A 22,973-nucleotide genomic window follows, 5' to 3' on the forward strand; every position below is an offset into this window, starting at 1 on the left:
AAGATGAAGGTTACAGAGTGACCTCTGACATGTAATGAAGGTGAAGGTTAGAGAGTGACCTCTGACATGTATTGAAGGTGAAGGTTAGAGCCATGACCTCTGACATGTATTGAAGGTGAAGGTTAGAGAATGAATTCTGATGTGTATTGAAGGTGAAGGTTAGAGAGTGACCTCTGACATGTATTGAAGGTGTTATTAGAGAGTAACTTCTATCTTTTACTTACAGTCCCAGGTGATAGAGTTCCAGTGGAAGGATGTAAAGAGTTATGATATGGAGGAAGAGGGCATGACCTTCAGCTTCGAGTATGACCGACCGGGCAAAAAGCCACGTGTCGTACAAATTCTTACACCATATGTAAGTAGAGTGCAGTTATGTACAAGAGTTAGTGTACATCATTATCTCTTTATCTAGTATGATATACATTTTGTAAATGATAGCCCAGAACAGACATTACAATATGTTAATATGCTACTGGGCTATAAAAGTAAACAAACATCACAATATGATAATATGCTACTGGACTATAAAAGTAATAAAATAAATGACTGGTTGCCTCTGAATGTGTAAAAAAATTTTATGAAAATTGCCCGTTATAAAAGGGAACTGTAAGAAATACAGTGAGGCTTTTGTTACATGGCCGTTTTGATCATTAATATTTGTATAACATAGAATTCAGTATGTTGATGTTGTATATGTTGTCGTTTCAGTATGTTTATATGAAGGATTGTTTTGATAAGATATATGAAGAGCGGGAATGGGAAAGAGAGGTAAGTACAGTCGATGATTATCAACAAACTTATTTTCTTTGTTCTTGAAAATGTTCTTCTAGTTGTTCCTTAATTGGTTGCCAAATTCACAAGCCAACATATTATCTTTGGTTTATAGTTAAGAGATTGTTTATTGACAGTAAAAACAAATGGATTTTGTTAGCATACTCACTGAACTGTAATGGACAGATTGTAAGGACTTGTTACTTCTTTGAATGGCTATCTGTGATAACGTTGGTTTGTGTTACAGGAAACGATGTCTGCTATGTAAGCTGTTTGCCTGGTAAGTACCATATAGACATTGTTGTAAACTATGGAAGTTATTAAACTTGATAGATAATTCAACTTTTTATTTATATTTCATATTTCAAAGACAATAATGTAAATTTCTATATAAGTATGTGTTTTATATTCACATAAAAAGAAATTCTATAATTTATGCAATATGGTCATGGATTTGTTTCCTAGTACAAGTAGCATGTACTTTAACTTGATAAATGTATTAAGTCATTTTATAGCATTTTCATTCCCGATTTTTCCTAAGAATCCAGCATGCCAATGTTTTGAATATTTTACATTGCTGATGTTATTTTTCACATCATAAGTAGTTTAATTTTATATTCATCCCTGATACTCCAGGGATAACATTAACATATGGGTACCCCTGGAGTAACAAGGATGTGATATGAACTCACCACATATTCAGATAACAAGATCATTGGACAAGGTCAAGGTTGAATTTCGTGTTGGTCATCTGGTTAACAGTTTGGTAAGATATTATAGGGCAAATGTCTATTGTAATTCAAGAAAAAAGTCCAGTGATGATGGTAATAGTATTCATCAGACAGATATAGACTGGGGGTCTTTACTGACTAATGGGGCTCTACATGTACAGTATTACTGATATTTCTTTGTTCTGTTCCAGTGATTAAGAGTGAAATATGAACCATTGATGGAAGTGAAAAAAGGTTGGTTACAGTTACTTTGTAAAAGTATTTTGTTTCAAGTATTGGTTTAATACCATATTTATCTTACAATAAACCCAGGGTACTGACACTTAACTTCATATTTGGACATTTAATGGTATGTAGTGATAGGCTTATTGCTGGATAAATAAATCAGAGTTTCTGAAGAACATTCCAAAGTTACATTCTTAGTTATCAAAATTTGTTATTTAACTGATATTAAATGACATACAGTATATTTATCAAAGGATATTAGATTTAATTTTTATTAAAACATTCAACATGATATCATATGTAGGTTTTGATCTGATGGACAAACGTCTGAAATGAAGAATTATCTCCCTTGTTTACAGAGAGCTTGGGATGAACTTTGTATATTATGGATGGACCAAAGGTGTTCCTCAAACATATGTGACTAAGGAAACTGACCAATGGACTGGACAGACTGCCCCTTCTCAAACCAATCCTCATAGTTAGGGGCCACCTAGGACCATTAAGGTGGATCGACTGTCCTTTTCTCTAACCAATCCTGGTAGTTAGGGGTCACCTCGTAGAGTCGATAACTTGCCAATGAACTAAAACCTGTGGTCAATTGATAACACAGAGAAAGCTCACAGGTCTACCAATCAAAATGAATTCTTCCATTTGCTGTGAACCTGTACTGTGGTATGAGCACCAATCAGAAGATATTAAATTGTGGAGTGCAGATTTGTTAAAACTGGTGCTGAAGTCATTGATGTGCTTCACAGAGAGAATATGAGTGCTATGCAGGACCATTGTACCTGGAGTTCACCGAGTGCTACCAGAAACCTCATCATAGAGGTTACAGACTGGCTGCCTGATCCACTGGGGGAAATCATACAGCATTATTGTGTTTTTCTGGTATTCAGAACTTATGTATTGTACTTAACAGAAAGAGATAGACAAGACATTTATTTAGGTATAATAACAAGATTTGGGACATTTATGTTGGTACACAATTCTTCTCTTTATTTCTACCATAATGTACAGTTATTGATTAAGGTAAGGGGTATCACAGCACTAGTTATAATCACACAGAAGAATTCCACTGATAATTTTTCCCAGCTTAGAGTTATCTCCCTTTTGAGTAAGTAGATGAAGGTGCAGAAAGAATGTTTTTCGGACTTGTTTCCGGCCTTTATGCAGGCATTGTATGGAAGCCCTCGATAAATGTAGCTATATAAATTGTAGTGTAGCTCATCAGTTCTAGGTTTTTTGTTTTCAAATACTCGGGTTAAGAACAATTCTGTATCAAATACATTATGATTATATGGAATACCTACATGTATCTCTGTAGATATAAGGACTTATAACAGTCATGACATATATAGTTCTACTTTTTGAACAAATAGAATGGTTCACATTGTCAATTTAATTTGGTGATATACATGTATGATCAAATTTATGAAATAAATATCAACATTTTTGCATAATGAATTTGAAAGGAGAAACATGATACTTTTGGGTAAATGATATTTTAACCTGTGGAACTTGTTCCGGCACCAGTCAAAGTCATTGTACGATGTATTTACTCCATCTAGGTTTAACCATCTCTATCATATTTCTCCTAGTAATCTTGTTTTGATGATGTTATTTCTAGTCAATATTCCCTCTTACACAGCATCATACTGTCTCAGTCTAACGAGTCGGGTATGGCCTGATTGTAAAAATTAAGAGCATCCTTGATTTATGATAATTTTGAATGAACAATATCCATGGGGTTGTTAGGATCCCGATAATACTGGTGATGGTTACATGTACTGAACAAATGTTAATGTCCTCACAAGTTTGAAATAAATCTACAACTTGTAAGAGTAACATTAGAATCTTAAGTGCAATGCTGTGTGTTTAAGGTATATTTTGAAGTGAGGCCTTGGTTTCAGAAGACAAATGAGCTTTTGAAAGCAATTATTTTGAAGAAAAATTGTTAAGATTTGTTAAAAATTTCTCTTCAATGTGAAGTTCCTGAATTTTTAGCGTGATTGAGATTTTTGATGCCCTGTGTCTCCAGATCACCTAATTAATCTGTACATACTGTGTTATTTACTTCGTATTCTATATTAGTGGGGCAATACTAAACTCCAATATGGTAATACTAACTGGAAATGGACACTCAGTGTTTTCACCTGGTTAGTTCGTGTCAATATCAACAAAAAGAAGAAGAAATATATTTTGAAGTCTCTAAGCAGGATTTTTATCAACTTTCAACAATGGATTAAGTGTATAAAAACCACTTTGATACTGATATTGATGGAATAATGTGGAACATTTTCCCGCACATTTGAAATGAAATTGAAATCATTAGTGTTGTCTTTAAGTATTTATTACCAAGAAAAATGTCAAACTGATTTTTTTTTTATTGTCTGACGACATATGACATATGGTATATATGACTGTATATGGTTTTTTTCATAATAAATACATGTTTATGATTCAGCACAAAAATACTTCAAATGAAAAATAGAATTGTGTATTAAACATATCATATCATATATTGATAGTTGTTTGAATGTGATATCTAATTTGAGTTTTCTGTTAATTGTTTCAATATTTTTAAGAATTTTTTTTCCCTTTTGATTTGGTTTTGATTGAGGATAATTTTGGCATTTCATGTAATAGATATTGGGTGAGTTCAGTAAAATGAGATAAAATTTGATTTGTTGGTGGTTTTACATCAATAAACTGGGAAAATGAATTAATCGGATTGAAAGGCATTACAGTATATAAAACCGTTGGTTTGCAAAATTAATAAATCAAAGTGGTGATATTTCTCATCCAGCTGAAGCTTATTAAGCAATGTGATTCATCAATTTTAAAACTTATGATTTATATAAGATAGTTTCATTGAATGGCTGGTTGGATAAATGAGCTCATTTGGACTGTTTGAAGTTTAACAAGACAAAAGGTGATTTCACCCACTGTCAGTTAGTGAAATCGAATCCATTATCTGACTATCTTATCGTAAGTATGATAGTTACAGTACTAGTGTTATAACACTGTCGCCTGGATGTTTGATATGTGTGATAGTTACAGTGTTGTAACACTGCCACCTGAATGTTTGATATGCACAGTGTTGTAACACTGTCACCTGAATGTTTGATATGTGTGATAGTGACAGTCATATAACTCTGTCACCTGAATGTTTGATATGTGTGATAGTTACAGTGTTGTAACACTGTCACCTGAATGTTTGATATGTGTGATAGTTACAGTGTTGTAACACTGTCACCTGAATGTTTGATATGTGTGATAGTTACAGTGTTGTAACACTGTCACTTGAATGTTTGATATATACAGTATTATAACACTGTCACCTGAATGTTTGATATGTATGATAGTTATAGTGTTGTAACTATATCACCTGGATGTTTGATATGTATGAGAGTTACAGTGTTATAACACTGTCATCTGAATGTTTGATATGAATGAGTTACAGTGTTGTAACAGTGTTACCTGAATGTTCGATATGTAAATGTTACGAGGTCAAGAAATTGTGACTAATTTAAAGATTAGTAGCATTTTTGTGTTAAGATTTCAATTTCAATTTAGTTGATTTGCATGGTCATGTGACTAATAGATTCAAACTCATTTCCATTCCAGTATGGTATATAGGACACACTCGGCAGAGCTCAATTTGTTGTTGAAATGGCATAAAATTTTAGGTATTTTACCCTCATTCACTGCTACAATGTATAGTATGATAACAAACTCTGAGGTCATGTGACATTTACCATCTAACAGCAATTTCTAGAAAGAGGTCATTGAACATTTTGGCTTTGATAGTGAAACTTTGGAACGCGAAAATACTGTAATTCTCTAAACGTCATATATGGAACAACCATTTTTCTTTCATGTATGCTCCTGGATAACAATATTTTGACAAACTTGATTGGAATAATGCACATATTTAGTTACCCATTTTGTAACTTCAGTGTTGTAATGAGATATGGCACTATTGGTACAGGGTTTATAGGGCAATGCAATATGGTTTATTGTACAAATAAAGTGTATGAAAAGTTTTTGTACGAAGCATGTATTTCCATGGTATAATACTGTGATAGACTGTACATTTATCAAGATCCTCAACGTCTCTGAGTGGTTGTAGGGTATGGAGAGTTGGAGGAACAGGAGGGGTGAGGTGGCCAAGCTGATTTTTTCACTTCAAATGACAAAAATATGGGTACCATGAAGAAAATATTCCTTATTCAATATTCATGCGAAACCATGTCTTTACAGACACTTTTATGCTGTTTATTCTCTCTTTATTAAAAACATTTTAGAGGTAAAATATATAAATAGGTTTTGGGGTTTTTACTGTTAACAGTGTAGAGATCCAGATTTCTGCTGTTAAAAAAAATTTTTTTTTTCCTCCAACAAAACGGACATTTCTTTACAACTGTGTGATAATTTGCCGTATTTTCCGTTTCAAGTTCTGTGTCCCCTCCTCATTTCTGTTCCACAGACCCTCTCCGTTACCAACTGGTTTACACTTGAAAATAATTTGTTTATAAGACCACAGTTTATATGTCGACTTGCCCGTACAAAGCTAAGGACATACCTGCTGATCTTTGTCCGACATAGTCATATCATTATTTTACATTGTTACCATTTTTTTTTTGTATGTAGAATATATACTCATTGAATTATATTTATATATGTTTTAAATTGGTTTTGATTTGTTGATTTATATGCCTGCATATATACTATTGTTATGAGGGTATTCTATCCTAACACACTAGACTCACTCGAACACAATATAACATGCCTCCCTATCCCACCACATCATAGGGCAACACTGTTGTTTAATTAAGTATATACAGCATCATTCCAAATTCCCCATAGATAGTTTGGTTTATACTACAAGATTGTACATTTGAAATTATACCCTAAAATTGTACATTTGAAATTATACCCTAAAATCGTACATTTGAAATTATAACCTGAATTGTACATTTGAAATTATACCCTAAAATCGTACATTTGAAATTATACCCTAAAATTGTACATTTGAAATTATACCCTAAAATCGTACATTTGAAATTATGTCCTGAATTGTAAATTATGAATGGCTCACCAGGCCAAAAAAGTCTACTTCAATTTCCTTTAAAACCGTTCTAGTCCAGAACAGACTAGTGGTCTTAAGAATTATGAGTCCAGGTGGACTCTGCAATTTTTATAAAGGGGAATATGCTCCCCTTGAAAGTAGAAGGGTGGGATCAAAATCACAATAGCAAAGGCATCATGGTTTATAGAATTGGGGGAGGAAAGGAAATGAAAATGTATGTACAAAATACTCTTAACAGTGATCAAAATCTCTACTATATAATTCTGTAAACACATTGTAGGCGTTGTAGGCGTGAATAGACCTACATCCATGCTACCATTGGAGTTCCTTAGTTCAGTTCTGCCTGGTGGGACTTGGTCTCTTGTTCATAAAATGGAAACAGTTCATGACCCTTTTGACCATTGCTTGTCATGAATTGACGGACACAATTTTACTGTCAGGATTGGTGATCAATCGAGTATATAAATCTAGCTTAGGTTCAAATACACTTCACAAGTCGGGGGCCATTTGGTATGCATCTTGTCGTATTTCGGGTATAATTCAGGATTAACTTATGAACCTATTATACTTATGAAGCTTTTACAAATGAGTAACTGGCTAGATAATGTCTTTTCTTTTTGATCCTCCAACACCAACACAATTTGCAATGATGATGTTTTCCTTGAATTATTTCACACTTAATTATGCAAACTTTACCTACACCTCCTACCCTATCACATATTTAGCCGTATCATACACAGTGAAACCTGACTTTACCGACCACTGACTTTACCAACATCCTGTATCATCTGACCTTATCCATTGAAAAAGTGACATGTTCCAGTCATTGCTGACACTGGCTTTAATGACACAGACTTTACCGACATCCTGTATCATCTGACCATATCCATCGGAACAAAGACATGCTCCCGACACTTTATCACTAGCCCTCCACCTCTGGGTGGCGAGTTCGAAACCTATGTGGGGCAGTTGCCAGGTACTGACCGTAGGCCGGTGGTTTTTCTCCACCTCCAAAACCTGGCACGTCCTTAAATGACCCTGGCTGTCAATAGGACGTTAAACAAAACCAAATCAAATCAAATGCTCCACTATAATAAAATTTACTTACTGACACACTGGCTCGGTCCAACAGTGTGTCGGTAAAGTCAGGACTCACTGTACCGGTCACATTGACTCGGTCCCACAGAGTGTCTGTAAAGTCAGGTTTCACTGTACATGATGTACGTACACTGTCTCATCAACATTAACTCACAAAACCAATATCGGGTTGAAATACTTTCCCACAGTCCCACAAACAGACCTTTTCCTCTACTTTTCAGTCATGCAGACCTTGTCTTATATTTATAGGTTCTATGTAAACTGTCGTACTTGTTGGTATTTTGAGGTATAATTTATAAATTTTATAAGCTATAATGATTTTTGAATAATTGTTTCAGAAAGTGTTTCAATAAATTGTGTTCTTATATCATGTGAGTATTGTTGTGTCACATTCATTATTTATTCAAATAAATTGTATTTCATATTATGAATTATATATAGTTGAACTTCCCTATATGTATATTGTATTGATGCAAAAATATGTTACCACAAAGAACTGGGTTAATAAAATCACCTGCAGGTGAGTAATTGTATAGTATTTCTGTGATTTACTATTGTATTGTACATACAGGTTCTATTGTACATACAGTCTCTATAATTGTACATAAAGGTAATATTTAAATTTGATTAAAAATTGAATATACATGCATGAATAAGTCATTGAAAATTTTCTATTTCATCAAAGGTCAGAACTGAAAGGATTAACTTAATTTCTAGACCCTCGTTCACCAGCCATTTTAGACATACTTAGTCATATAGTAAGGATGCAACTTGTTAATTATCTAAACCAGATTAGCCATTGAACAACCAATAATGGAAAGGATAGGTAAGTTTTCTTGATGCGATAAAAATTAAGTGACCTGGATGCAAATCATATTCCTGAGATTTCTTCAACTTATTCCTGAATTCTCTGATCATTTACATTCTGTATGACCTCACTAAAATGTTCAAGATTTTGAATTAAGATCCCAAATTTCTGATTACAATCAGTGAAAAGGCATTCCTATATCACGGAATCATTGAAATAAGAGACATATTTTGCAAATACCGTGTCAGTTAATCAACACTGAAGAAAAAAATCCCTAAAAATAATATTATTTTACTACTAGAACCAAGTACCAAAGGGTGTAACTGGAACTGCAAGATACCAACATAACAAAATACAAAATTGTGTATATGCCTGGAATTTCTCATTAATATTAAAAGAGCAAGAAATTGTGTTATCAATCTAGAAATGGAAACTTGTTCACCAAAGTTGATAGTTTTTGTTTTAACCCCCAAGCCCTTTAAAATCAAATTGCCTCGTAGCTTTTCAGTAGCATTGGATGTGTCACCACACATGCTTGCAAAGATTTACCGTATTATTACACAACAAGGGATGGAATAGACAATTGATACATTGTCCTCAGGATAAGTAACATAACATTGTTACTCCGCCTCTTCAATCAACACTATATATTGTAATGAAAATAAACAAAATGGATAAGATTTCCAGAAAGTTATTAAGTTCTGAAGTGTCATGTTTGATGAAAAACAAAAGTAAATAAATGTTTTGGTATTGTCACTGATTGATATTATATCATTTATGATTAAAAAAATGTTAATACAAATTTTACAAACCCTGTAAGGAACTTGTCAATATCTTTAATTTGTCAGGTTCTGAAATGTTGAGTTTCATAAAGAACAAAACAAACATTTGGTATTGTTACCGATATTTATCTTGATGACTAAACAATTGTTTATATTACGGGTATACAAACCCTAAAAGGAATTTGTGTCATTTTCTTGGCATGTTAAGGGAGATAAGTCAAAAATTCATGGTAGTATACAAATGCTATGAATTCATGATCAATTTGTTATTTTATAGTTGCATTTTGTTGTTGTTTGCTAATTTTGTTATTAATATATTCCATTGTTTTTATAGTTGTCAGAAATCTGTTGGCAATTAAATGTGTAACTGATTCAGTTTGGAATTATGCTTAAACTTATAACCTTTGCAACAGTCATGAAATATTAGATTAAAGTTATCTTTAATCACTATCTCTTCGTGTCCAGATGGACAATGGAGAAGAAATAGATGTCTATCTGAAGGCTAAAGAAATAAAAATCTAGGACATCTACAGATTATTCAATGTATCCTCAACTCCTTTGGAGCTATGACTTCTTTTCTTGCACCAAATGGACAGAACAGCTCGAAGATAATCCTACTAGTGTTCTTGATGTTATCCTATAATGAGGACTTTCTGAAACAAGGTCCAAGTCCTAGTGAATTAAAGCATATAAAATGTTTTGTGTCATGATTATTTCTAACCCTGTAGGCTGTGGTTGTCTCCCCTTTCTAGGTGTTCTCCCCTGATATTTGCTGTTGGTGTTATAGTACCATGGCTATTCCCATGCCAACCATATCTAAGTCAGATTATACGACCAAAGTTTATTTCAATAATGGTGTATCATTATTTACTATGATATGTACCATTGATGTCCTGTATAGAAAGCTTATGATAAAACAAATTTTATCAGAAATTTATAAATAAAATATGACCAGTACACAATGTTTTGTTATTTTTTGCTCTGTATGTTTTGCACATTTATGATAGTTTCAAACCCTTTAAAATTACTTATCAGATTATCTTGATATAGACCATATAACCTTGTGCCTGATATATATATATATGCTCATGCCAAGTTGAAATGCCATATACATATGAAGGTCAAAGGTCTCTATCATGTCCTGTCACATATTTCAGGAAAAGTTCAAAGGTCAACCCTATCCACAGACTGGAACCATATGACAAAAGTTCAAAGTTTTGAATACATATTAATTATTAAGTAACACCAAATAACAACTTCCTTTAATAGTAATTCCCACCTTGGACGCTTTGTTTTGTCAGTAGAATTTTACAAACTGATTTTGCTATTTGTGGTTACATAACTATAAACAATACTCTACATCTCACACTATACAGTTGACTATATACTGTCAGTTTAGATCAAATTGGTCCTAAAAAACAAACACGGAAATAAATCATTTAAAACTTTAATTCATTGTAATATCAAATGTTTTACAAGTGAAAATATATTATTTTTTCAAGAATTTAATGTATATATTATAAAATACATATAAGCAATAGGTGAAGACATTTTGCATGATTTATTATAAGAAAAAGTCCATTTCCTGTGTCATATATATATAACATATTTACCTTTATCATCATAAATTGTTATTACGCTCACAATACTTTCTTGAAACCAAACCTCACTACTCTTATACTGGAAGTTACAGAAGAATTATTAATTCACCAAGCCTTCCTTCTCTCGCTGTACAATTTTATTTGAAATTATTTTTTCCCAGTTTAAAGATGTAATTCTGTTGCAAAAAAAAATTCTTTTGGCCCGTTTCCATATAGTTTTATTGATATAATTTTGAAATGTGTTTTATACAATGTAATAATTTGTGAGAAAACTATTCTAACATCCAGCGGAGATATAAATATTACTGAAATAATTCTATTGCTAATCTTCACTTCAAATAATTTCTTATAAATACATTTAAAGCATATTATATTTAAATAAAGACCTAAACACATATGTAACCAGTAATATTAATACTGCATATAAAATTATACTTATGACCTAAACTTTATATCTTAATATAGATCTCTATTCTCATAAACAAAATACAAGTGTAATTACCGTTATCATGTAATATTTCAAATATCTATAAGATGCATGGCTCATAATAATTACAAACTGTGATTAAGTATGTGCACAATAACAAATTCATCAAAGAAAAACAATCATGAGCTCCATTACATTTGAAAAGAAAACCAAAAAACACACAGAGCTCCATTACCTTTGAAAAGAAAACCAAAAAACACACACACACAGAAAGAACCTCCCGGGCTCCATTTCACAGAATATAATGGGATTTCTGGTTCTTTATTTTTCATTGACAATTTGTTAACAAAACCTAAATGAATGGTACACTATCAAATATATCTGCTTGATGTGACAAATACACTGAAGGCACTCTCGGATATGTACTGATAACGATAGTATACATGTGTCTATAACTTCATAATGGACAGATAAATTCTTAACAAGTTTGACAGATAAAGGAAACTTTCAACAACTTTGAGGAAAACAGTTCACAATTAGGATGATTAGATAAGTGTCAATTACACTTAATAGCTCCGTAAAGTAGCTCGTCTGCTTTTCAAATCATCTGTTGGTTTTTTTTGGCAGAAAAAATCATGATCAATATTCATTACCTTTAAGTCAGAGTTATATATATATATCATAGATCAGATTACTAAAAAAAATACATGTTAAAATACCTTATCTACACCAGACCTTACAGTATGACTGAATATCACAATTGAATTGTAGAAAAAAACTACAGATCTTACCGGCACTTTATCACAAGGAATGGGAACAAAGATCTACACACCTCTTATACACGACCACCAGAAAATAAATCATTCTAAGCATAAATGTCCAAACAGTGAACATGCCAATGTGATTTCTAAAAAAATTACAGATTCCTCCCTCAACTATTAATTCTTTACTCGATTTCAAAGTGGTAAAAATTCATTAAGATATTTGTCACTTACTACTCGAGCTCTCACAAGAGTAAAGGTTACTCGATTAAACAAAATAGATAGCCCTTAATTCCAGCTTGCTACTGAACAAACATCCAAAAACCCATGTCTATTATTGATAAGAAATCATTTTAAGTACATCTGTACCTCATTATAATATTAAGAACAATCACTTTTAAGTGGTACATGACAAACGGCCACTCTTAGGCACAGTAACTATAATGAATCAATCACAGCATTAATTAAGTGTAAGATGAATTGTAATCTCCTACTTGTTATTAAATATGTTAAAGTTCTGAAGTGAATTGTCACAACATACACAGTGGTATTGGTCACTTCATCACTCTGTGCCGAGTGATTCAAACATGATGTCACATGTCCACATCCACTAGTAGAAAAATCTTTGTTATCTCGCCCCTGTTGGTGGAGATTTGTTGTAAAAACTATGTTACATTGGCCCCAATTGGTGAAGGACCCCTGTTAGTGGAGAGGCTCCTGTTGGTTTAGATTTGTTGTAAAAGTCTTGATAGTTCCCCATTCAATCAGAATCTCCATCATCTCCATAATCAGTTGATAAGGTACGGGGCATCACTGAAAAAAATAATACAGTAAAGTAAAAAACATTCTTTATCCCACAGTCCAATTCAGACTTTCTGAACCATTTCATCTTAAGTTTTTGTCATCATTTGACAATAACAAGAGATCCCAGAGAGATCTTGGCACCACCCATTGAATGATATTCATTGGTTCTATGTCAGACTGATCTCAGTTTTTCCCTTCTTTCTCAAAATCCAAGATGGCCACTTGTCAGCCATTTTGTTTTCTGGTCAAAAATTCCTAATTAATTTGGCACAACTAGGGACCAAGGGGAACCTACATATGAAGTTTGAGGAATATCCCTCCAGTACTTTTACAAGAAATAGCAGTGACTTGGATTGTTTACGGATGGACTGATGACAGAAGGTGGACCATGAATACAGGGCGATTTGAACAGCACATGACATGATGATGGTGCCCAGCTAAAAATATACTTTCAAAAATTGTTTTCAATGACCATGAGATTTCACAATACTTTGGTGATAAGCATTCTTTTGGTTACACATGAAAACCTTGCAGTACTTACTTGCTTGTTTGAGCGCCGCAGAACAAGCAGCATCTTTAGATAGATCATAAGGAAGTTTGTCCTCATTATTTCTCACATTGGCTCGAGCACCTAATGAAAAGTATATAATACAGTCATGAAGTTTTCATCAGTCATTTCTAATACCCTACAGTGCAAATCTACAGCAATGGATTACACTGGACTAGTTCAACAACATTAAATCTCAAATGATCAAAAGTAACTTGAACCAGAACGGTGACATATATCACTTACACACTGATCACAGGATATATAAACTAATGTAGATAGTCCTGACTTTTGTTTAAATGTAAAGATTCCTAAAACAACAAGTAACTGAAGTTACGTAAGATTTCTTTGATATCAGTCAAAATCTTGCATTTCTTGATGTTATAATGCATACAAGCCTACATGCCTCTTTCTTTTAATAAAGAATCTGAATTGGACTTTAAGATTTTCTGTTCAAAGGATTTTATTCAATGTATTAGGTAAATGTATGTAGATAAGATACCATGTACATTGTAGTGACATCTTTTTGTATTATCTTTTTAATGAACATATCAAAGAAGTTTAAACAAAATTGATCATGGATTTAATATGTGATATTTCAAGATCATTGGGTACTAAAATTGCAGTAAAATTTAGTAAATAGACAGTAGGTGTTTCAATGTCACCTTTTCTTCTGTGGTGTAAAACTGACAGTGAGACTTGTTCTTCCTCTGAGGTTGACCTGGAATCTTACCTTTCTCTAATAACATTTGACCTTGAATCTCACCTTTCCCTAATAACATTTGACCTTGAATCTGATCTTTCTCTAATAACATTTGACCTTGAATCTCACCTTTCTCTAATAACATTTGACCTTGAATCTTACCTTTCTCTAATAACATTTGACCTTGAATCTCACCTTTCTCTAATATAACACAGTGATTTTTGTTGGCCAGATCTACAGCCGACTTTAGGCTGTTTCCCCTTGCCAAAAAAAGTTGTATTTTCCCAATTTTGAAACATCATTTTTCCCAATTTAAAAAAAAAAAAAAATTTGTATTGAATTTCTATCTGGTTATCTGTATTGTATTTCATTCCTAGAATATGTGAATATTATGGTACAATAGTTGATCATCATACACGTGAACAGTAGACTGACAAATTTACTTCCGCGATAGGCAAGTTGGCCTCAATTAGTCGTATAAACGGTATAAGGGAGGTAACTCGAATCCTGATCACTGTTGCGCTTTCCACAAATGACATGCAGGCAAGCGTTTCAGAGAGTCCGTAGACAAACACCAAGATGAAAACAAGAAAACTTCCTTTGTTTTGTAGTCTAAGTAATAACCCAGGATGCTTGCTACTGACTCTTCATATCATGAGGCAGACTAGAAAAGCCAATAAATGAAGTGTTTTGACTTATTTAAGTATTTTGTCATTATTTGCTTTTTTCCCAAACTCACCAAACACCGCAATTATTTTCCCAATTGAAAAGGCATAGGCTGTTGAAAAAATTACCTGAAAAAAACACTGTAACATTTGACCTTGAATCTTACCTTTCTCTAATAACATTTTGACTGCCTCTGCATGTCCCTTCCAGGCTGCTGAGTGTAGAGCTGTATCCCCAAGTTTGTTCTACAGACAAATACACAGCAGTAATGGTAATGTATGGACGGAGGTTTACATAGTCTAGTAGTCGTTTATATAAAGAAATTACACAGCATTAATTTGTGTACAATAATGAGACTTACATCTCCATATGTAACAGTACTTCACAGATCAAGTTTTCAATTTATATATAATCCAATATGTTGTAGGGCTTGTAGTAATAATTATTCATTTCACAGTGTAAGTCTTTCATAAAGATTGAATAATTATGTATTTTTATATCCATTTGACTCCATGTGAGTACATTCAAACCTGTACATTATAGAACATGAAAACTAAAACACCTGTCTTGATTTACCTGTACATTATAGAACATGAAAACTAAAACACCTGCCTTAATTTACCTGTACATTATAGGACATGAAACTATGAAAACTAAAACACCTGCCTTAATTTACCTGTACATTATAGAACATGAAAACTAAAACACCTGTCTTGATTTACCTTTACATTATAGAATATGAAAACTAATACACCTGTCTTGATTTACCTGTACATTAACTTGACAATTAGGAACTTGAAGTAACACATGTAGACAGTCCATGTGACCGCCGTGAGCTGCCCAATGTAAAGGTGTTGATCCAGCTTTGTCTAGACCATTTACCGACACCTGCAGGTTACAAAGCATACATATATCAATGAAAAAAAAATCAATAAAATGGACAGGTTTGCTGCTGAAAAAAGTTATGACTTATCAACATCCATTCCAATAAACACATTAAGGTCATTTACAGATTCAAAATAAATAGTCAAACTAGAAAATTATGTATAATGGTTCTGCAAAGAACCAGACCAAAACCGGTGGTCCTTATAACAAAGGTTATGTGAATCATTGTATATATACATACATATATATCCATATAAATTCACTGATAAGTCAGCAGTTACCTATATCCCTGACAATGACTTTGATCTTTGCATGGTGTCAATGTGACCTTGTCCTTAGGCAAAAGGATATGAACATCCTACATATATATACCAGTGTCTAAGAAATTCTATTTGCCTTAATTTTGGTGAGTCAGTTGTTATACCTTTGCCTAATGTAACCTAGACCTTTGTCCAGAGTCACAAAAGATTTGCATGATAATCCACATTGGATTTGCCATCATTTATATATAACTGGTTAACAGTGCGAGTACTAACCTGGTTGACAGTGTGGTTATTAACCTGGTTAACACTTTGAGTACTAACCTGGTTAACACTTTGAGTACTAACCTGGTTAACACAGAGTACTAACCTGGTTAACAGTGTGAATACTAACCTGGTTGACAGCGTGATCACTTAACTGGTTAACAGTGGGAGTACTAACCTGGTTGATGTTGTGAGTACTAACCTGATTGACAGTGTGTTACTAACCTGGTTAATAATGTGAGTACTAATCTGGTTAATAATGTGAGTACTAATCTGGTTAACAGTGTGAGTACTAACCTGGTTGACAGTGTGATTACTTAACTGGTTGACTGTGTGGTTACTCAACCAGTGTGAGTACTAACCTGGTTGACAGTGTGAATACTAACCTGGTTAACACTGTGAGTTCTAACCTGGCGAACACTTTGAGTACTAACCTGGTTGACAGTGTGAATACTAACCTGGTTGACAGTGTGAATACTAACCTGGTTGACAGTGTGATTTCTTAACTGGTTAACAGTATTGTGAGTAATTACCTGATTGGATAAAGATTCTTGTAGGAAAGTGATATTGCCCCTTCTGGCTGCTTCATGTAACGGATGGTCTATAGATTCTGTGTTCTCTTCCACTGTAACAGACAAAGAACCATTATAAGAGCACTTCCATTTACTATCAGTATGTAGTATATTGAAAATATTGTGCATCTTTTAATTACAATCAGTATTCCCAGACTTACCATAATTAAATGGTATGAGTCCTGTCTTCTTACCACACCTGCCTTTCCACCAGTCAGAATTTGAGTAGTCTGTGATGTATAGCGTGTCTCCTTCTTCAAAAGACAGTTCATCGGGCTGATAGAGGGAAACATAGCTATGATTATATTCTACGAGATATTTGTAGTATGTGGGGTACCTAACATGGTATAAGGTAGTCTAGCTCTGGGACAGAGGATTATTAAATTATGTTGGTTCATGAAATAAGATGTATCATTGCTATTGAATTTATCAATTTAATGTAATGATTGACTCGTTAGTATATTTTATAATATTTAGTAAGTCAATTAATATTTTATTAAATTGATGAAGATTTCACTGTCATTTGTCAAGTTGAATTGGTTGATTCTCAAGACAAATTATTGATTAGTGTTTAGTACAAGAGAAATTTACCTGCTGTGCTTCATAGTGGAATAAAGCCCTCACAACTTTAACACTACCTGTAAGCAAAGCAGCATATATAATAAATACAAACATTGCAGTAAATAAGAATAAATTAAACTATAATCACAGTACTGTACTAGTCTACATATATGACAATTTAGTTGCAATATGAATGTACCAGTGTAGTATATGTATAAACACAGTACAGTATATGCAAATAATATTAGAGATAATTTAGAGATATTGTAATTTGTAGAAAGGTAATTGCATAAACTTGTATCATGCTTCTCTCGCTCAGAAGGTTGAGCCATGGCTTATCACGCTTGAGATATGAGTTCGATTCCCGTCGAGCCCCGTTCACACTGGCGCCCAACTAAAATCCAATGATGGTGGTATTGAGAGTTTCAGGCTCAGATTTAGATAAATCTCAACAAAAACAGGGATTAATGTAAAAGGAATGGGTCCTTGTGGCATGTACATATATGTAACTAGTGTTAAATATGGTCTCAGTCACTCAGCTGATGGAGTATGCTTCTTTTGCTCAGGAGGTTGAGCTGTGGCCTATTATGCCAGAGACCGGGGTTCAATTCCTGTTAGGGCACTCAGCAGGAATGTGTTTTTCCCTGTTTTTTCACATGCATATGAAATGTGATGTAGAATACTGATGTCATTATTAAGTTTTTCTAATAAAATCAGAATACCTGTGTGTCATACATGAGTATTAAAAGACAATGTTAGGACACTAATATCATAGAGTAATTAGTGTACACATGTACATAATATGCTAATTTAGTAAAGTATAAAACACAGGTTGTACACCAATTTCAATGGTGTATGAAAATGAGACAGTGAAGTCAGAACTTGAAACAGAGCAATAATTAGCACACTCGAACATATACATAACAGTAAAACACATAAGACGGCTCCGTGATATACAAATCTAACTTCTGCCCACTTCAGTGGCACTTTTCGGTAAAACAATGCAAACGTACAGCACAGAAAATGGGAAATTTAGTCTCACGTAAGCTTATGTTTTATTTTAATGTAACTGTGTGTGTCATTTACGTGTCAATATAAATAGCCCAATAACACTACCTAGTGTTGTAATATGTTACGATGTAAATCTCTAACGGCGGCGGCGTAAAATTAAACTACTAGATTTGATCACTGGCTGTCAAACGAGTAGGAGGAAGTGCGGAAGTAAAATGGATGTGACGCGACTTTACAGTGCTGTGATTTCGCTCCTGTGTCGTGTCAACAGTTGATTATGTTAGATGATGAGTATTGCTGTTCCTTACCGGGTTTTGGAGTGGGGGGAGGGGGTCGACTAGGGCGTGGCTTCGACATAATTCGAGCAGCACAGCAGACGTCAACTTCACAAATCAATACGGAAATGGAACGGGAAACTGTCAAGAGCATGCGCACTAAATAATTGTAGACGCGCTAACTTTCGCTTTTCGGAACACACACGACACAATTATCGGCATTGCTTTTCATGACCTTACTATAACTGTTAGACCAACTATATACAGTAAATCACCAAAGTTCTGAATATCTACTGTAGATCTACTGTATGTTAGATCTAGAGGTGCCGTAAAATGACGACATCAGTTTAGCAGACGCTTCAATATTAAAGAGTTAGTTCATATAAATAAACAGCAATTGTCAGGTGATAATCCGCCAGAAGTGTTTATAAGATACCACTGACCTTATCTTTACTGATAAAACCCCCTGTTTTGTTTCTCTGATGATTTCACTCAATGATAACAATGATGTTGGCTTCGCCGTAAGTACGATGGCTAGAAAGGAAGATACCCGAGAGGTCCCGGGAATGGAACACGACTATGTAAAATGCCGAAAGTAACGAAAACGCGGTGAAGGGGCTCTCAAAGGGGGAATTATTTACAGGGGTGTCGATAATTCGAGCATGTCGATAATAGCCGCCTTTGCTCTAGTACATTTTTTTCCACAAATGTTGAAAGCGTCGTAAAATCTACCAATGCTTCGCACAGATATATATATATATGTCTCTGGCATAATGAATCCTCCCACTTTCTACCCTCCAAATAAATCATGCAATAGGCCTATGCAACTTATGACTTTTTTTAAAGTAAGTTCCTCTGTGCCATTATTTTGTTTGTCGGATCGAAAGTCCGCTTCTGTTCTGGATTTTAATATCGAATTTTTGTAAGGAAGAATTTGATTGGATGCCTCGAACAACTTCAACTTCCGGTCATCGTGTGGTGAAATCTAACGAAGGAAAATAAGAAAGTAAGTTAATTTTGAGAACGTTAGGATAACTTGTAACGTGTGTAGGTAAAAATAAACAAAGAAGTAGAAAGTTCAACGTCTTGTCTAAACAATATGATAGAAAAGACGTATCATATACCGTTGAATACTGTGAACAGTCAGCTGTTTTCGATAAACTACAGACAGCAGTACAGACTCTTGAACTCATTCTCATACCTCCGACTTATTTCGGCCAGACCATTTTGTACAAATGTCTGGCGGTCATGTCAAACGGCCAGTCATTCTGGCTTCAGAAAAATGAGATGCTATTACATATTTATATAATCATATATATATTTGAAATTATGAATAACCATAACAGTTTTCTTATAGTGGCTTAACGCTTTTATTTAATCTATAAGGGTTAGTTTATTTAGGTAACACACTTTCTAGACTCGAGTCGTGCAGGAACAACCAACGATAGAATGTAAATAAACATGTTTATTAGATATGACCACAGGCATCTGTTTCTTGTAATTAGCATTATCAGAGACCTATATACTAGGGATTCGCAACAACCGCTTTTCTCGCAGAGTCACGACCTCACCTATTGTTCTCATAACCGGAGGTATATTTAGCACGAGATCTAGCGAGACCAAGCGCTGCGGCTGCGCAATAGGTGGATATCGGAGTTGTTTATAGATGGCGACGACTGTCTGTGCACATGTGTCACCGCGTTTGGCCGAGATAACTTCACACTGGCGATAGTTATACCTATGCACTGTAATGTATATCGGCAGATGTGAACAACGATATTTAAGTAGTGTCTAACCGAAAAAAGCACCATTTTTCCGTTAAAGATTCATATAGAAACATATGGAAAGTGTCGTCCGATTTTCTGCCATTAGACGATGATCTAAATTTAGATGTCTTATATTTTCGATAGTGATACTGACTTCAGTCAGTGCTTCCCTAATTATACCAGACTCTTACAAGGGGAAATATAATCACCTGTGTTATTTTCTTTGTATCTAAATACACTTTATTAATGACAACTGTCCAATTATTGAATTACAGATGCTTGATCTTTTCTTGCTAATGTATACCGACGACATGGCTTTATTTGTTAACTGCCCAGAAGATTTCCAAATATGTTGGATTCTTTATATGCATATACCATAAAATGGAATCTGGAGGTCAATGTTGATATAACTAAAATCATGGTGTTTAGAAATTGTGGACAAATAAGAAATAATGAGCCATGGAAATATAATAATGAATAATAATGACAATATAGAAATTGTTGACAGTTTTAAATACTTGGTTATGCTGTTCAACTACAATGGGAAGTTTTACAAAACACAAAAACTCTCTTAGAAATCATTGCTTGAATGTAGAAACTTATTGTTCTATTTTTGATTTGTATGTAAATAGTATTTTACGTTATGCATCGGAAATATGGGGATTTCATAAAGCACCGGATGTCGAAAGCGTACATTAGATATTCTGTAAAAATAATACTTAACTTAATAAGGTGCCTAAATCAACTTGCAATGACTTCGTTTACTGTGAATTGGTAGATTACCATTAACTATTATGAGAAAATTAAGAGTGTTCAAATATTGGTGAAACAGTCGGATAATCTGGCATTGAAAACATGTCTTGATGAAATGGTAAATGAGAATGACGTGTGGATATGTGACATTAAAAATGAATTAGCCGCTTTAGGTATTGAGTACATGTTTTATTCTAATTCACCAGTAGACTATGCTTTTAAAAGCATTGAGCAGAGATTGACCGATGTTACAAAACAAAACATGTTAACAGATATCTAGTTCGTCGAAAGGTAGATTATATATCGATATCTGATAGATAGCCACTGTGTACAGTTTTAAACCTATAGAAACTAAATATAAATGTATGTGGAGCATCATCACACAAATTAAATAAAGAAATAGGTAGACATAATAATATTACCCAAAGAAATAGAACCTGTAACAATTGTGATTTGTGTGACATCGAGGATGAGTTTCATTTTATTTTGATATGTCCATTATATACAGGTCTGAGGGTAAAATGTATAAAACAATATTACTACAAAAGACATTCTGTTTTTAAATTAATCCAACTATTATCTGTTAATAATGTTAGAGAGTTGTCAAATTTAGGTTAATATCTATGCTTGGCTTGCAAAAGACAAAATTTATTAGTGTAGATAATTTTATATTGAACAGTTTTCATGTACATGTATGTAACACTCTCCTGTACACATCTGTAGTTGTTTAATGTTATATATCTTATATACCTATAGGCCTTAGAGCTCATCTGCACCCACCACTAGACCAGTGATTCGTTGATTTATTTCACCAGCAGTTTTACAGTATAAAAGCCAGCATTAAAACTATGCCTTTTATCTTTTTTTTGAGATATTTCTTGTTTATTAGACAAATGCTATAGCAAAAGTCTTAAGTAAAATGAGAAAAAAAAAAAAAAAAAAACACTGTCATGTTTGATGATTGATAATATTTTATTATTTAGTATTGAAAACTTTGATAGTGCTTAGGTCATGTACCAATGGTAGATCTTTTCTTCTTTGGCTTTCTGAAACAAAAATCAAGTTTAATAAGTATTGATACATTATGGTATAGAATAGGCAGAGAAGCTTCTATAAGATTTAAATTTGAAACATTCAAATTTCAAATACCCTGCAGTAAATTCATATACCCCAAATGTTGATTAAACAGATTCGTAAATTCAAAATTAACCTAAAAACATATACATTTGTATATCTAAATATGAATGGACCCATTTAAGTTTAATTAGGGAATGAGGACACACCTGAGGGATTTTTGTCTTCCAGAGTACAGGTAAATATTTAGATTGTATACTGCACAGCATGCCTTTAGTGAACTCTAGTATTTTGGGGAGATGGACATGGCCAGCCTCAGGACAGGTGTTGACAATGAGACACACCTGTTGATTCATGTATATCTCAAAGGTAATAAAGGTGTGGTCAATGTCCCTATGGTTTGGATGGAGTGGGGGAGCCCAGGTGATCACCATGACAATATTTTTTTTCTGTAGACCCAGAAGTACAGGTACATACAGGTATATACTCTACATATATTCTGAATGGACCCCCCTTTGAGTTTATTAGGAGATGCC

General features: G+C 33.6%; 3 protein-coding genes across 4 annotated transcripts in view; 2 read left to right on the top strand and 1 right to left on the bottom strand.

Moving 5' to 3' along the window:
* The window catches only part of LOC117334408 (sorting nexin-27-like), a 67,217-nt gene extending 56,753 nt beyond the window's left edge, over positions 1-10,464 (top strand). For both annotated transcript variants that reach the window (XM_033894007.1, XM_033894008.1), the window contains 5 exons: positions 227-355; positions 709-768; positions 1,019-1,051; positions 1,694-1,736; positions 2,087-10,464. In XM_033894007.1, the coding sequence (XP_033749898.1) occupies positions 227-355; positions 709-768; positions 1,019-1,039 (210 nt within the window). In that variant the 3' untranslated portion in view covers positions 1,040-1,051; positions 1,694-1,736; positions 2,087-10,464. The remainder of the gene's footprint in view (positions 1-226; positions 356-708; positions 769-1,018; positions 1,052-1,693; positions 1,737-2,086) is intronic.
* Positions 10,465-11,053: 589 nt separating this feature from the next.
* Positions 11,054-19,004, bottom strand: LOC117334409 (osteoclast-stimulating factor 1-like). Its single transcript, XM_033894009.1, has 8 exons — positions 18,878-19,004; positions 17,589-17,635; positions 17,159-17,273; positions 16,959-17,050; positions 15,785-15,904; positions 15,183-15,261; positions 13,642-13,731; positions 11,054-13,109 (listed from the first exon to the last, which is right to left on the bottom strand). Exons 1-8 carry the CDS (start codon positions 18,996-18,998, stop codon positions 13,057-13,059), a joined length of 717 nt encoding a protein of 238 aa, XP_033749900.1. The 5' UTR covers positions 18,999-19,004; the 3' UTR covers positions 11,054-13,056.
* A 778-nt stretch (positions 19,005-19,782) lies between these two features.
* The window catches only part of LOC117334406 (ubiquitin-like modifier-activating enzyme 6), a 65,504-nt gene continuing 62,313 nt past the window's right edge, over positions 19,783-22,973 (top strand). The window contains exon 1 of the mRNA XM_033894006.1: positions 19,783-19,850. The gene's annotated coding sequence lies outside the window, so the exon portion shown is untranslated. The remainder of the gene's footprint in view (positions 19,851-22,973) is intronic.

Source organism: Pecten maximus, chromosome 9 (assembly GCF_902652985.1).
Source record: "Pecten maximus chromosome 9, xPecMax1.1, whole genome shotgun sequence".
NCBI classification, from domain to species: Eukaryota; Metazoa; Mollusca; class Bivalvia; order Pectinida; family Pectinidae; genus Pecten; species Pecten maximus.

What these genes read in the sequence shown, in the direction of transcription:
- LOC117334409 (XM_033894009.1), bottom strand. Translation starts at nt 18,998, where the DNA reads ATGCTCTTGACAGTTTCCCGTTCCATTTCCGTATTGATTTGTGAAGTT. An exon ending in TCCCCCCACTCCAAAACCCG is followed by an intron (nt 17,636 to 18,877) that starts GTAAGGAACAGC and finishes CTTTGCTTACAG; the next exon opens with GTAGTGTTAAAGTTGTGAGG. An exon ending in AAGAATCTTTATCCAATCAG is followed by an intron (nt 15,905 to 16,958) that starts GTAATTACTCAC and finishes TGTAACCTGCAG; the next exon opens with GTGTCGGTAAATGGTCTAGA.